The sequence below is a fragment of the Brachyhypopomus gauderio genome, chromosome 10, assembly GCF_052324685.1.
Source record: "Brachyhypopomus gauderio isolate BG-103 chromosome 10, BGAUD_0.2, whole genome shotgun sequence".
In the NCBI taxonomy this organism is placed as follows: Eukaryota; Metazoa; Chordata; class Actinopteri; order Gymnotiformes; family Hypopomidae; genus Brachyhypopomus; species Brachyhypopomus gauderio.
The window spans coordinates 9,532,086-9,548,911 of NC_135220.1; the positions used below are offsets into that span (position 1 = coordinate 9,532,086).

Genomic DNA, 16,826 nt, shown 5'->3' on the forward strand with positions numbered 1-16,826 from the left:
CTCGTGTCCTAACTCCTGGTCCTAACCCCTGGTCCTAACTCCTGGTCCTAACTCCTGGTCCTAACCCCTGGTCCTAACTCCTGGTCCTATCCCCTGGTACTAACTCCTGGTCCTAACCCCTGGTCCTAACTCCTGGTCCTAACTCCTGGTCCTAACCCCTGGTCCTAACTCCTGGTCCTAACTCCTGGGCCTAACTCCTGGTCCTAACTCCTGGTCCTAACCCCTGGTCCTAACTCCTGGTCCTAACTACTGGTCCGGTTCGTCTGCCCCCACAGGATCCACGCAGACGCGGCGCCTGCCGGAGCCCGGCCCCGGGGTCCTGTCCCTCTACGGCGTGTCCCGGCTGCTGGTCGTCAGCAGCTTTGTGTGAGTGTCCCTTGCCGGGACATGAGGTCCCCTTCCTCCCCTAACAGACCATCAGTACAGGGCATTCGGCCATTGTGTTTTGTCATCACTTGACATTTGTGATCATCTGGACTTTTTTCTTAATGATGGGTTATTGAGTGAATGTGTCTTAGTGAGACTGAGAGGAATAAATCCAGTGGTCTAGATCCTTGAAGGTCAATACCGCTGTGTTCACACTGCCTAAACACCCACATCAGTCTGTGACTGGCATAGGGCTTAAATGTGTTAAAACATCCTTCAAGGACATGGTGGATGGGTGTCTGCTACTGACCATTTTCACCTCATTGCAGTCTTCATCGTCTGTCTCAGTTTTGACAAGGACAATTAACCATGTTAGTTGTGGTGCAGAAGATAGCTGCAGGATGTTAATTAGTTCCGTATCTTACAACCTTGTTCACATCACTTCGTCAAGGGATGGATTAGTAGTGACAGGAAGCATCTGTCCTTCTTCTTTGGTTTCACATGTATCTTTCTCTTTCTTGTCTTCATTGCATTCTATAGGATCTGTGTAAGGTATAAAACATTTTTATCTAGATACAGCTGTACCAGCATGTTACCACTAGGGGGCAGCGGAGTCAAGCAAATGATAACAGGCAGTTTCCTAGGCTGTGTACTGACATGTACCCTGTCCTGTGGAAGGAAGGTGACTGCTGCTTCTAAACTTTGCTTTTTGGCAGCCTAGTGTTACTGGTGTTCCTGAACATGATGCTCTTCTATAAGCTCTGGATGCTAGAACACACCACTCAGAGCTTAGCGTCACTGCACAGCCCCAGACCTGAGAGGTATGACCCTAGAAGATCTCAACCATTACACTCAGTGCCACAACACATTATACTCACTGTAAAATTCAAATGGACAAGCGAACTTACTTCATAAATGTTACATTCTGCACAGTTTGTACTAATGTTACTTATAACTTATGCTGTGTGCCTGTGTATATGTGTGTGCATGTGTGTGTGCCTGTATGTGTGTGACTGTGTGTGTGTGTGTGTGTGTGCGTGTGCATATATATATATATATATATATATATATATATATATATATATATATATATATATATATATATTATATATTGTGTGTGTGCTGTGTGCGTGCGTGTGTGCATATATATATATATATATATATATATATATATATATATATATATATATATATATATTGTGTGTGTGCTGTGTGTGTGTGTGTGTGCGTGCGTGTGTGTGTGTGTGTGTACGCGCATGTGTGTGTGTGTGTGTACGTGTGTATGTGTGCCTGTGTGTGTTTGTGCGTGTGTGTGTTTGTGTGTGTGTGTGTGTGCGTGTGTGTGTGTGTGTTTGTGCGTATGTTTGTGTGTGTGTGTGTGTGCGTGTGTGTGCATGTGGGTGTGCATGTGTGTGTGTGTGTATATATATTTATGTGTGTGTGTGTGTTTTTATATGTGTGTGTGTGTATGTATATATATATATATATATATATATATATATATATATATATATATATATATATATATATATATATGTATGTGTGTGTGTGTGTGTGTGTGTGTGTGTGTGTGTGTGTGTGTGTTCTACAGTAAACTTCCACAAACCCAGGTAGAATGGGCCCAGCTCCTAGAGTCACAACAGCGTTACCATGACAAAGAACTGGAGAAATGGCGGGAGATAATCAAGTCATCTGTGCTGTTGTTAGATGAGGTAAATCCCACAAAATCCCAGCAGGATTCTGTTGTTGGCGCAGAAGCAGACAGCCCAGACACCTGCAGATGGCCTCGTAATCTCGCTGCTAGCTGAGCAGGAATGGCTACCATCACAGAACACTGTTTTAGTCTTCTTCTAATTAAAATGGCCTAAGTTCCATTTGCATGCTTACAGATGAGAGACTCTTTAATGAACCTGCAGAAGGGCCTCGGCATTAGAGACTACAGCTCCAAGGCAGAGGAGAAAAGACGCCGCTACCACTGATGCACTCGTGATTTCGGCCAAACGGACACCTCGTGCAGTACGAAGCATTTCACCTGTTTTCCTATGGAAGAGCTAGGCGGGGCTTAGATGTGATGGGTGGGGCCTGGTTGTGATGGACAGGACTGGGTGGGGCTGCAGTGAGCAGCGTGTCCTCTAACAGCACTGACTCCGGACCAGTAGGCATGGAGGAACCTCAGCAGAACTGTGCCTGGCCTGCCACCCCACAGACCCCTCCTCCTCACCACAGACTCCTCCTCCTACCCCCTCCTCCTCCCCACAGACCCCTCCTCCACCCCACAGACCCCTCCTCCTCCCCTCCTCCTCCTCACCACAGACCCCTCCTCCACCCCACAGACCCCTCCTGCTCCCCTCCTCCACCCCACAGACCCCTTCTCCTCCCCACAGACCCCTCTTCCACCCCACAGAACCCTTCTCCTCCCCTCCTCCACCCCACAGTCCCCTTCTCCTCACCACAGACTCCTCCTCCTCCCCACTTCCTCCCCTCCTCCTCCTCCTCCTCCCCTCTTCCTCCTCCTCCTCCTCCTCCTCCCCCACTTCCTCCCCTCCTCCTCCTCCTCCCCCACTTCCTCCCCTCCTCCTCCTCCTCCCCTCTTCCTCCTCCTCTTCCTCCCCTCCTCCTCCTCCTCCCCCCTCCCCCTCTTCCTCCTCCTCCTCCTCTTCCTCCTGCGCACCTTGCTTCTCCTCTTTGGATTGGTCAGCTGTGGCCTGACATGCTGATTCAACAGAGGGAGATGACAGCAGCATGCAGTTTGCCCCCCATGTGAAAACATCTCCCTGTCAATCATGATTTTAAACCCTTCTAATCCTGCTACAACCCTGAACAAATGACAGTCGCTTCCCATTCATTCAGCACTTGGATGGGTCTTAAACGCACACATAGCCCAGCTGCAGAACCCCTTTCAGAAATCTCTTGGAATCTGGGACCAGGTTAAAATACTGACCTATAATATTTAAATGTTACTTGGAAACATGAACATTTATCTATAATAATAAGAGAATGTGGAATCAAAGTATATTAAGAAATACACATGAAGATATATCATTTATATGTAGAGCTATATTTGTTGCCAGAGCTAATTTTTAGCAGGCGTCCATGGAAAATTGGGGCTGGTACCCCAATAGCTTGTGCCATGGTGCTAATTATGCATAAACATTCATTTTATGAGTCATTTTTAATTATTTCATATTTAACCCCCTTGGCCTACATGTATAGTAGCTACCTTGCTTAAGGGGACATCGGTACCCCCAGTGAAGGCAAAGGTCGGGTCAGGGTTGAAGCTCTTTATCTTCCTCACACGTCTTCTGTGAGTTTGCACAGGATGTGTTCACTGGTGCAGAAAACCATTCAGACCAATCACAATCGCTTTGTCACTGCTGGTTTTTTCCTGTACATCACTTGCTGTTACTTTTTTTGTTTTTGTTTTGTTTACAGAATTCACCAAGCCTCTGGGCTACTCACAATTTTGCATTGCCAATTATTAGACATTTCTGTGTCTTAGATTTTTTTTTCAGCATTCTGGGTTTCTGTTTGTTCGGTTTTTGTGTTGTTGTATATAACCATGAGAAATGTCAGAGCATGCTTCGGTCATGTGACTGAAAAAACACTCAACTGTGACTCAGTGCTACCAGTACTTAGCATTTTTATTTATTTATTTCATTTTTTTGGATAGAACATTCTGGAAGCAGCAGCTGTGAAGTGACGCCTTGTTTGGACCAGTAAAGGAAGTTATACATGTAGGAAGTAAAGGAAGTTATACATGTAATTATACTGTGAAGAAAAAAGCACTATGTGATGGACAGTTAGGCCGAGAGAGTTTGAACGGGGAGGCTGTTCAGTGTTTTACATGCAGATACTTGGCTGTTTATTTCTAGTGTTAGAAACATGAAACATGAGCTTTAGCATTCTCGGCTGCTGTGGTTGGGGATTCTCTGAGTTCTGTCTTTGTGGTTGAGACAATATTCACTGAAAGGGTTTTTCTGTTCATTGCCAAAGACAAGGAAACCTGTTGAAAATATTTCATCTTTGATAAGCGACTATATGCTCCAGTTGTGGGAAATAGAGCTTAGGCTGTCAAATGCTGTATGTAGTATTCCTTTTAAATAGCTAGTTAAATAGTTTCTTTAGTGACCCCTCAATGTGCTGCAAACAGGCTTGATGGAGACCTCAACCACTGTATAGACAGAAGACAGAAATCTGTTACCCATTTCAAATCCCAATCAAAAGATTATCCCAGTTATTAATTTAGGCTGTGATGAACATAACCTTACACTCAATTTATTTGTTCAGCCTGTAGTATCAGATTCCATTTATTATTTATATTAACAGTCTGATCAATACTCTAGTTTCAGTGTCTGATTAACGGACACAAGGAGGGTTCATTTTGCTACATTCACTTTCATCATTTCCAGTGGTCTTGCCCTCTGTGTTATTTTTGCTCTTTGATTACTTGTTTGTAAGCCTTATTTATGCACTAGAGTACTTGACAAACTGACTCTCAGTCACTCTATGACTTTCTGATTTGTCGAGAAACGACGAGTGTTCTCACAGTCTGTGTAGTGTTGCATCATTTTCACCACGTGCAGAAGGAGTGAACTGTGGGGAAATGCCCAGGGTCACGTGTCCTGTCCAGTCTCATATGTCCTGTCCAGGGTCACGTGTCCTGTCCAGGGTCACGTGTCCTGTCCAGTGTCACATGTCCTGTCCAGTGTCACGTGTTCTGTCCAGAGTCGCGTTGACTGTCCAGGGTCACATGGACTGAGGACGATGTGATGGCTGCTTCATCATACACTCCTTAGTAAGACACCAGCTGAATGGCGGCACACAGTGACCTTTTATTTTGACCCCTACCTCTCCGTGGCCATTGTGTGTGGTGTAATTCGGAAACTTAACTCGTTTGCAATAACCACAGATGTGTTTGTCTCATTTGTCAGTACAAATATTTGAAACCAATATGCAATTATTGGTCTTTTTAGTGCTGAGAGGAAATTAAAAAAGTAGTTGGAGGGATGTTGAAAAGCCCATGACCCTCCATAAACACCACCACCCTCCATAAACACCATCACCATTAATAAACACCAACCACCCTCCACAAACACCACCACCATTAATAAACACCAACCACCCTCCATAATCACCACCACCCTCTATAAAAACAATCACCATTAATAAACACCAACCATTCTTTATAAACACCACCACCCTTCATAAACACCACCACCATTAATAAACACCACCACCCTTCATAAACACCACACTCCCACACACATGCCTCTTCTACTCTTCCCATGTGATGTACTTCCTGGATTCAGGACTAGCCTTAATTACAACCAGTTTCCAGTGGCATCGAGAACACAAGGTGCCAGAGGTCAGAGGTCACCGAAGCATATGATGTCAAGCTTGTGGAAGCCAGTGTCTGATCGCTCAGCACAGTCCTCTGGGACTTTACTAAACTTCACCACAAACTGACTGATAAAGGATGCAGTTGGCATTTTTATTTATGTTTTAATTACAAATGTGGTCTGGGTGGGTAGGGGTGATGGGGGTGGGTGCGGGGGGGGGGTTAGAGGGAATGATGGCCGATGTCTGTTCAGAAATCAGCCACGTTTGGGTGTTTGCATGGCACTTTCCAAACAGTCTTCAGTCTGCGGTACTGTAACGTGGGGGGTGTTTGGGGAGGGGGGGTTGTCGGTGTCTGCATGATTGTTTCCTATGGCCATGACTGTTATGGTCTAGACACATATGACAACCAAATAGTTGTTACCGTGGTTGCTGATAGGAAAATCTTTACAAAATGCAATTTTTATATTTAGAATCAGTCAGCATGGTTCAGTGTTAAAAAAAAGACCTCAGTGGAAGAAAAGCTTATGGGATTTTTAATCTGTTTATGAATGCCAAAACATGTATTATCAACCAAATAGATTTCTTTATTGGGACTGAGCAAAATTAGTTTTTATGTAGTCAAAGCAAAAAATGGCCCAGTTGCATCCACATCCTTTATCCCAGCCTACTGACGTTTGGAGAGGAGCCTTGTGTACAAAAGTATTGTGACATTTTATTGCAAATGTATGTGTATAAAATATTTATGTTGTTTTCTAAATTATTTTAATCTCCATATATTGAGCTGAAATATTTATACATATATTGTAATGTATGTATATGTTGTGTATAGTTCCTGTGTACACTGAAAAGGACACAAGCATGTGCTGGCGCAGGTTTGGAGTCCTGGGGGGGTGGGGTGGGGGGTGAGGTGAGGGGGTGGGTGGAGTGGGGTGAGGTGAAGGGGTGGGTGTGGGGTGAGGGGGTGGTGTGTGGGGTGTGCGGTGAGGGGGTGTGTGAGGTGAGGGGTGTGTGGGGTGGGTGAGGTGAGGGGGTGGTGTGTGGGGTGAGGGGTTGCGTGGTGGGGTGTGAGGTGAGGGAGTGTGCGGTGTGGGTGAAGGGTTGGGTGGTGGTGTGTGAGGTAAAGGGGGGGTGTGGGTGTAGGGTGAGGGGGTGGCTGAACCTTCCAGAGGAAGATTAAACTATGTGGTCTCAAAGTGGGAGAATGAATAAAGGTATTTAAGAGCAGTAGTGTTGCTGTCCTGCAGTAGTGTTTCCTCCTGTGTTCCATGGTCTTGAGTATCAAGACTATAACAACTGAGTATCTACGACAACATGACACCATAATACCAGAGGTTCACTCTTTTAAAACATCCATCCATTACATATTTTTATTCCAAATTTATATAAAATGTTAGAAAATGAAGGATTTACAAGCCAGCAGCCTGAAAAATTGTTCTATGTACACCTTCATATCAGGCCTCAGGTAAACAGGGTTTCAAAACTAACAATTCTTGTTGCCACATATGGTGAAATCTGTTGTGAAAATAGCCATGAAGGCCTCTTGACTTGGCATTTGTGCAAATTCAAAAATTTTCCACTCTAACATGTGCAAAGTGCTTTTTATAGTATGTCAGCCAATAACAGTGTTGTAATGTGAGGTGACGCACATTACGTTAGGACTGACATGTTTAGCTGTGACCTCGGAGCCGGACTGTTTGAGCACCTGATCTCCAAATGCATACAAGGGGGATCATGTAATACGAGCATCTGTTTTGCCAAGTATTTTCCTTAAAGTTGTGCAGTTAATCATAGTCCGAGGCAGGTCACTTTATAGGTGCATATTGCATTACAGTAGTTGGGCCCGATCAAGAACTTTCAAGAGCGTGTGCAAATCTGGAACATCTGTGCTACTCCCCTCAGCTGTCTGTCTCATTCCCTCCCTGAACACAGAAAGCTGCAAGTCTCCTGGGAGGACCGACCGGTTAAGGTAAACTCTGATGTCTAATTAGCACTCGTTTTATTTATGATGCTAGAAATGTCCAGGCAGGGTTACTCTTTAGCACCTTTTGTGCGAGGCAGGGGCTTGTGATTGCACACACTATTCTCAAATGTAATGGGTTCATTAAAGGTGAGAAACAAACACAAGGACTGATGCAAGAGACCGACCGCTGCTCCCAGCCTGCCCGGCCCGGTCATGGTTTACGAGAGAAGTGAGCCATTTGTAGAGGGAAGGGCACAAATTACTGAGTCCATTCACATTTTATGTGTAGTGTTGTAGTCTTCAGTAAAGCCAAGCTATTCAACAACCACTTCTAGCTGTACACTATTTTATTTTGCCTTTTAAAGAGGCAGATACAACGGGAAGAAGAGCTTTAACACCATTCATGCAACAGCCAAAAATTCAGGCTTTGTTCACTGATAGCTTGAGTTTGTTGATGCGTTTCCATGTGTTTAGTAGTATATTCCATGTCTAGTATTGTGTTTTATGCAGCCTGTGTGTTAGTTCTCCATGTCCAGGCCTTCAAACCTGAGCGAAGTGATGGATTTGGTTTTGCTGATGGACACTGGTGGCATTTAAAAGCTGTTTTTTTGCAGCTCAGTTGGCACAAGATTAAAATAAGGATTAAAATCTCCTTCATGGTTTCAAGAGACCTAAAATGTATATATGAATACATTAGTGAATGAAAAGCATTGTAGTGTGTGTGTGTGTGTGTGTGTTTGTGTGTGTGTGTGTGTGTGTGTATGTGTGTGTGTGTGTGTGTGTGTGTGTGTGTGTGAGAGAGAGAGAGAGAGAAACTGGGTGGATGTGGGAAGAGTATGAAAGCAGGAGGAATAAAAGGTGAACATGAGAGCTGAGTGACTGGAAAGATTTAGTTTCCCCCCTTTGAGTCACTCAGGTGTGTTTCTCTCCCAGAGCGTTTCATTGGGCCTTCAGAACACAAGGTCACCAGGCTGCATATGTGTGGGCTGGAACTGCATCAGCCTGGCCTGCATCAGACTGCATAGCCACAGCCTGGCCACCAAGCCATAACAATGATCAGTGAATTCATAATCACAAAAACATCACAAACTTTTTTTTTCAAAGCAAATTATCCAGTTAATCATACAGTCACCTTTCCTACAACAACACATGAATGCCATAACTAAAGTAGCACATTTTGGTATCATGGTGATACCTTTTCCTGGTCACTTCAGAATTAGACCACATTTGTGAATGAATAGATGGGTTAAATTGCGTATATAAATGTTTATTCTTATATACAAAGAATATATATATGCTTATATGCTCTCGTTTATATATTTGTTCTCTCTGGTGTCCTACAACAGCACAAACTCTGTTAACCGGCAGTCCCTTTCAAGCCAAGTTGTTGCTCTGCACTGCTAAAATTCTGATTTAATACTTGTGATTCATAATTTATAATTTACACATAATTTAAAGACAACAGCTGTGCTTGACTTTCGCATATATTTACATGTAAAAAAAAAAGTTAGAAGTGTAACAAACCAGAAGGATTTTGCTTTCAGTCAGAGATGATTAGGCCTAATCTGCCCCCTAGTGGATAAACCTTTTAACTCATGAAGATGCATTTTTTCATGCCAATCAGGATAACTACATGGAAATGGCCTACTATAATTTACAGTAATTTGTCAGAATTTGTACATAACAAATTAAAAAGATACTTATACATGGAAACTTAAACTTGCTGTTAAATGAACAGATGGTGTAGAAATTATTTTTGATGTACTTTTATCCGAGTTGTATATACACTACTCACAAAAAGTTAGGGATATTTGGCTTTTGGGTGAAACTTCAGGATGAACCTAAAATACACTCTGACCTTTACAGGTGAACTTAATGTGACCTCTAAACCTTTGAACACACATGTCCAACTATTCAGTGTTTCAGTACTTTTTGCAAAGAACTTCCTGTTCTCTAAACAGGATGTTCTCAGATGGAAGTGGCAACTGAGCTTAAAGTGTCACAGAGTGTCATCAGCAGGTTGCAACAGTGAGACTAGAAGAGTCCCAGACAGGCATAGAAGTGGACACCCTGTGGCCACATCCCACACTGATGATGCTTCATTTTAATTGGTGCCCTGCAGAACCAGATGATGAATGCCACACAACTTCCGGTCCATTTAAAGGAGGTGAGTCACCCAAGGGTTATGTTGGACCATTCAGAACCGTTTACATCAATGGTCTGTGTGCTAAATGACCTGCAAGAGTACTTGACCACACCATCAGGCACAGACATAATTGCCTTGCATGGGACGAGGAGCATTTACTCTGGACAAGGGACCGATGGGCCTCCGAGCTGTTCACTGATCAGAGCGCTATTGGAGGAGAGCGCTATTGGAGTAGAGTGTTATTGTAGTAGAGCGTTATCGTAGGAGAGCGCTATCGTAGGACAGCGCTATCGGAGGAGAGTGCTATTGTAGGAGAGCGCTATTGTAGGAGAGCGCTATCAGAGGAGAGCGCTATTGTAGGAGAGCGCTATCGGAGTAGAGCGCTATAGAAGCAGAGTGCTATCGCAGGAGAGCATTATCGTAGGAGAACGCTATCGGAGGAGAGCGTTATCGTAGGAGAGCGCTATCGGAGGAGAGCGCTATCGTAGGAGAGCGCTATCGTAGCAGAGCGCTATCGGAGGGGAGCGCTATAGAAGCAGAGCCCTATCGCAGGAGAGCATTATTGTAGGAGAGCGCTATCGTAGGAGAGCGTTATCGTAGGAGAGTGCTATCGGAGGAGAGTGCTATCAGAGGAGAGCGCTATTGTAGGAGAGCGCTATCAGAGTAGAGCGCTATAGAAGCAGAGCGCTATCGCAGGAGAGCATTATCGTAGGAGAGCGCTATCAGAGGAGAGCGTTATCGTAGGAGAGCGCTATCGGAGGAGAGCGTTATCGTAGGAGAGCGTTATCGTAGGAGAGCGCTATTGTAGGAGAGCACTATCGGAGGAGATCGCTATCGAAGGAGAGCGCTATTGCAGGAGAGCGTTATCGTAAGAGAGCCCTATCGCAGGAGAGCGTTATCGTAGGAGAGCCCTATCGGAGGAGAGATTTATCGTAGGCAAGCGCTATTGGAGGAGAGCGTTATCATAGGAGAGCGATATCGGAGGAGAGCCCTATCGTACGAGAGCGCTATTGGAGGAGAGCCCTATCGGAGGAGAGCTTGGTTCAAATCGAGTGGCCTGCACTTTTTCCAGACCTAAATCCCATAGAAATCCCATCCTATGGGATCAGTGTAAAAATACCATAAATGTGTTGGTAATTCTGATCTGAGTGCAGAGAGTGAACTCCAGACATCCCAAGTCTCCCGGAAGCTGCGGGAGTCTCCCGCATTTCGGTAGTAATCTCCCGGAATTCAGGACGAGTGACCCACACAAACGCGCACACAGGCGACAGACTTTTTTTTCCCTCTAATCGTGAGTGGGAAGGAGAGAGAGGGGGTTCTGATTGGCCTGTTCTCTGCTCAACAACTTTTACTCGCCACACCCCCGCTCAACAACTTAACCTCCGGGGGGGGGGGGGGGGGGGGGGGGGGGGGGGGGGGGTAACCTCCCTGAAATCAACTTTGCAACTTGGGATGCCTGGAACTCGCCATTATCCATACTCTCTACATGTGTGGAGTAATGTTTGGAGCAGAGAAAGTTACAGAAAGTTCCTGCTGCTGAACTGTCAAAGAGGTTCAGCAGGTGCTATGCTACGTAATTTCATCCCATTTCTAAAAGTGAATATTCCTCCATTGGTTAAATATTATGTCAGTTGCGACTGGCCAATATCCTAGTAAGCTTGTACGTTTTCTTGTTCTTGTTCAGCTTTAATATCTTTCCCACATTGAACAGAAAAATGTACTACATTTTAACATGCATTATCTTTAACTTGCTCTTAATTCCTTTGCTAAGGAAATGGTGCAGCTCACACGGCTCACAATGGTGTAGCTCAGTTGTGCTGTCTGGGACTCAAATGTATTTGGAATGGGAGTGATGTGTCCATCTATGGGCCCTAGATCTATGGGCTTTAGATCTACGGGCTTTTTGAGCAAGACACTTTTTTCATTGGGCTAATGAGTCTGTAAGACTTTTTAAGCCCCATTAAGCAGTCAAGCAGCTTGAGCAGATCCGTCTGTTCCCCCTCAAAAGCCTCAACAGCAGATTGCACCTTGCTGGTTGTAGGTTTACAACAGGGAGGTGCAGAAGGATGTGAGCCACTGTGTTAGGAAGCAGAACATCTGCCAGGACGTAGTGCTCACCTGCCAGGCAGGTTTTCATCTGTGCCAGTTCCAAGTTCTCCATGTTTGCACTTGCCCCAAGAAAAAGCTAGAGCCACTCTGCCTATTGATCTAGGATCTTCTCTCTCTCTAGCTCAAGAAGGTCTGGATCAGTGGGCATCATGCTTGACCTTGTCCTCACTAAAACACTGATCCCAATGTTCTTTGAGATACAGCGATGCTTACATTAAGAATGAGGCTACCACCACTATTGGTCTGAGGTCTTCTCAGGCTAACGCTCCATTAAGAATTTCCCTATGTATCGTACAGCTACCGGTCCAAAACGTTTGGGCCACACTGGAACCCAGAAAAGCAGTCTTACATGCCTGGCCAAGTGGCCAGACACAGGTACGTGTGACGCTGAGGGGAACAGGGGAACAGCGCTCTGCAGTAGCTGCCCTTGTTGCCCTCGTCTCAATGAGTCGGCGTTGCAGTACAATATGGCCATGTAGATGGCTTTGCTTGGTTATGTGGCTTAGATGTTTCAGTGTGCTTCTGAGTTCACACATGCCACTTAATGTCAGTCAACAGAAATCTGTCTCACAGTAAAGAGAGTAAGCACTTTTCAATCATCCATTTCATTGCCCACATAGGTCCTCAGGTATTACCTGAATTCATGGATTAATTCCCAGTCTTTTCTATTATTCTGTTATTAAACATCCCTGTTTAAACACACATGCCTTTCAGGACTGAGGGCCAGTATAGCCTGCTGCCTCTCCTGCCGCCACACATTTTAACCTCACCAAATTTGGCCCTCACTGTGCGGATGCCCCTGCCCAAGTTTACTGTGCTACTGGTGATATAGACTTAGCACCTTTTTATTTTATTAAAAAATGAGACGAGGAGCTGCTATATCTCAGTATTTCTGCAGCGTCTCTGCTCATGGATGAATGACTAATTGGTCCATTTTTATAGGTCATAAATATTACATTAATACTTCAATAGTTCATTGTAAGAGGGCAGTTGGGAAACTCACGGGTGGTTGGTCTAAAGTGCTCCTAGTAAATAATTTTTAGTTTAGGAAATATAATAATAATAATAGTTTAGGAAATATTGTGTATATTGTTCTGATATCAAAGGCTTTAATATCGAGGCTTAAGCCCCCCTTGGTACAGTCAAACTAGATCAGCCTCGGTTAATAAATGCTTGGTGCTTGGTATCTGAAGCCCAAATGTGAACAAAGTGAACCATCACCTGGTTCAGAAGGGAAATCTGGACTGTGTATTTCACCTAAAATTTAATGCAAATATAGCAAGGTTAACAACAGAGGTCCTCACACACCTGTTTCACAAGATGCATGGAGCAATTCAAAGCCATACTTAAAAAGATAAACAAGTTCATTAAAAAGTTAAATGAAGTTAATTGAAGCTCCTACAGTTTGGGACCACAGAACAGTTATAGAGGAGGAGGCAAATAAAGACTTTTGAAGTTCCTGAAAATGCATTTAACATAGTTAAATACTGTGTGGCAGTATTGTGTTAATATTGTCGATTTATCCTATAGACAGGCACATAATTCATTAGATATGAAATGAGTCTAATGCTCATGATGATGTTTTTAAAGGGATTAGGTCTGTTGTTTTTGCTCTGGTGAATCATGTTATGGTGAACAGCAGGATCTTTGCTTCAACTTGCTGAGTCTCCTCAGGAGCTCAGTAGACTCCTGTTCACACAGCTGATGGTAAACCAACAAGGCCATCTGCACAAAACCGGGTGTCAGAATCCTGCTGCTACACGGCTGGCCTGCTCCATTCTCCAATCTCATCAGACCATTTTATATGTGAAATAAGCAATTATATTTGTGCAATTGGCACAGAAGTGTTCGACACAGATAGCCCATTATGTGCTTAACTACTTTAGCATGTGCAGGCTAGCCTTCTCTTTGCTAATCCTATCTATTTTGCTGAAATGTTTGGATTAAGTCAGCTCGTTTATGTTTTGCCTACATTAACAAGAGCTTCCTGAACAGACGAGCCAACCGAGGTCAGGCCCCTGCAGTTCTCCTTGCATCATGTCTTTGTTTCCTTTCCCAAAGCACCTTTGTTTGTTTCAGAAGTGCATTTGATGAGCTTTCATTGCTGCTGGTATGTAAGTGCTAATGGGCCCTTGGGGACATGTTGACAGCAACAAGTTTACATTATTGCAGTAAAGTGACTAGAAGGATTCTTGGGCCAAGGTAATGCATGTAAATTGCATTGACATAATTGTAGCATTCTCCCAGCTGTGATTAGGGTTTTAATTTTTATGGTAATTTTTTTCTTATATTTGGATTGAAAAGAATCCATTTGGTTGTTATGCAATATACATGTATAATGAGTCTAAAATAGTTTCTGGTGCACATAAAATGTGGACAGCACTGGTATAATTGCTTCTGATTAATTGGTCTCGCACAGCAAAACCTTCTTCAGCATTAATTAAATTATCACCACTCAGCCACTCTGGTTTTGTAATCGGTGATTTCAGTTTATTCAGATTGACTCTGGGTTCGAGTTGAGATTAGGGTTAACGTTAGGGTTATTCTGGACGAGGTTTTAGGAATAAGGTGATAATAAGGTAGAATGAAGGTTTAAAACCTTTTTGTGCACTGGCACATTGGGTCTCCGTTCTGAGAACTCACCCTTTTTTTTAAAGATTAGGATGTAGTTTTTACAAAGATTTTAGTCACAGGGATTGCCGGATATTGTGCTTGCATATGTGTGTGTGTGTGTGTGTGTGTGTGTGTGTGTGTGTGAATTTACATTCTCAAATGGGAAACTACTTTGTATAAAAGTAAGTTAAAGAAAAAGGTCTGAGATTAGGAATTGAAAGAAGCGGAGTTCAGTCTAACAACCTTCCAAAATGCGTACGGGACTCTGACACAGTCACAATCTTTAAGTCTAGGTTGAAAACCCACCTATTTGGTTTAGCGTTTGATAATTAACATCCCCCCTTTAGATAAAGGTACAGATCCAGGGGTTCATAGACGAAGGGTTTTATGGTTGACTGGGGTGCTGGTGCTGTCGTCCTGTTACTGCTCGTGGTCACTCAAGTTTATTGACAGTGCAGTGGATGGATGCCATTGTCTCAGAATGCCCCCAAGCCTATGTTATCTTCTGGTTCTGCCTTTTTAGCTAGGCTGTAATAGTTTAACTTAATTTCTACTGCAGATTCATCCGGTCATTTAGCACCCCGGCTAAGCAGATTTTCTTCGTGGACAAGACAAATACTTGAGATGGAGATAGTATTGCGCCAGTATTGCAACAACCCAAACCAGCAAAACCCTTTCTCATGGAGGTAGATGCCTTAAACAAGGAAGCAGAAGCTCTACAGTCAGAACACACCAGCAAGGAAGGTAAGCTAGCGCCTATGGCCTTTATTTCTCATAAACTGTCACCTGCAGAAAGGAGGGAATTATGGAGTCGAAGACCGAGAACTGCTGGTGTTGAAGCTTGAGGAGTGGAGACACTGCACAATATGTGCAGAACTCGCTGCGCCATGCAAGTGCAGGAGTAACCCCTTTTGATTGTGTTTTGGGTTTTCAGCCTCCGTTATACCCATGGACCCCGCTCCTCCCCCCTCGTATCAACCTGTGGTGGACTAGTGGTGCTAATGGAGCGAGAGAGAGTATTGGCAAAGACACATCGCAAGCTGAAATCTGCCATCTCTGCTTTAAAAAGGAAGGCAGATAGGAGACAAGGAAAAACTCTGCATTATAAGATACCCCATACACCATCACTGGACGCATCAGTGCCATATGTAAATGTAAAAAAATATTTTACATTTACATCAGTGAGGTCACCTAAGAGTGGGCTCATCAGGAGATGCATCGCTGGCCTTCCATGTATCGGCACACAAACCTGTTCCCCCTGGAAGCTTGGCAAAGGTGTAGAAGTAGAGAAGTGGGGCACCTCCTCCTCTGGAAAGAGGCCCTGCGTATCAGGTGCGTGCATGTTTCGACCCCTGGAGGAGAAGAAGAAGGATGTTGTAGTACTTGGTGAATTGGGAGGGGTACGGCCTTGAAGATCGCTGCTGGGAACTGCTGCAGTAAAGCTCTACAGAGCATTAAAAAAAAGGAAACACAGTGCCTGGTGGTGCCCATGAGTTCAAGACTTCAGACAGTCATTGCCATCAAAGGGTTTTCAACAAAGTATTAGAAATGAACATTTTATGCAATCATTTTGTTCATCAAACTGAATTAAAGCTTCAACTTCATCCGTTGTTTTGTTAAATTCATTGTGGTAATGAAAAGAACCAAAATAGAAACATTTTGTCTCTGTCCAAATATATATGGACCTAACTGTAACAGGTAGTGGCTGAAGACGGGGCCATGGCGTTCTGATCCTCAGGTACTGAAGCAGGCTCTGGCAACATGGAACGTGACCTCTCTGGTTGTGAAGGAGCTGGAGTTTGTGTGTCAGGCTGAGAGATGCCAACCAGATATAGTTGAGCTCACTTCAATGCATAGTGTGAAATCCACCAAGATTTCATTAAAACCTTTGTGATATTTGGGTGTTTTATTGGTTCTTTTCCCCATGCCTTTTTTTTCTTCCTTCATTAAATTTTTTTGCCCATTTTACAACATTCTCTGAATTTTGGTGTGTAGCAAACTCATTAAGTCATTAGAGGTTAGAAAGTGCTGATACTAGGGATGTAAGTAAGGATAGGATAAAATGATGACACTAGCTGCTGACTGGTGATTTGTATGTTGTATGTTCCCCCTCAATGACCCCCCCCCCCCCCCCCCCCCACACACACACACACACACCTATTTTCTCTTTGTGGACCACTATTGGATGTCATGATGTAATGTTGAATACCAGTGGTGATGGTTGAGGGAAACTACCCATTCATGTGGGATGGTTCATATTTGCCTATAAAAGACACTCTGTAAAATGTTTGG

General features: G+C 44.0%; 1 protein-coding gene and 1 long non-coding RNA gene across 20 annotated transcripts in view; both read left to right on the forward strand.

Annotated features, from left to right (window-relative positions):
- The window catches only part of gramd1ba (GRAM domain containing 1Ba), a 56,931-nt gene extending 51,048 nt beyond the window's left edge, over nt 1-5,883 (forward strand). For 12 of the 19 annotated variants that reach the window (XM_077019294.1, XM_077019299.1, XM_077019298.1 and 9 more), the window contains 3 exons: nt 276-366; nt 1,083-1,187; nt 1,958-5,883. In XM_077019294.1, the coding sequence (XP_076875409.1) occupies nt 276-366; nt 1,083-1,187; nt 1,958-2,174 (413 nt within the window). In that variant the 3' untranslated portion in view covers nt 2,175-5,883. The remainder of the gene's footprint in view (nt 1-275; nt 367-1,082; nt 1,188-1,957) is intronic. The other 7 variants (XM_077019309.1, XM_077019297.1, XM_077019310.1 and 4 more) reach the window with 1 other exon arrangement.
- Nucleotides 5,884-7,510: 1,627 nt separating this feature from the next.
- On the forward strand, nt 7,511-16,533 carry LOC143526258 (uncharacterized). Its single transcript, XR_013133845.1, has 3 exons — nt 7,511-7,672; nt 15,094-15,278; nt 15,469-16,533. It is a non-coding gene; the product is annotated as an uncharacterized LOC143526258 (long non-coding RNA).
- Nucleotides 16,534-16,826: the final 293 nt, after the last annotated feature.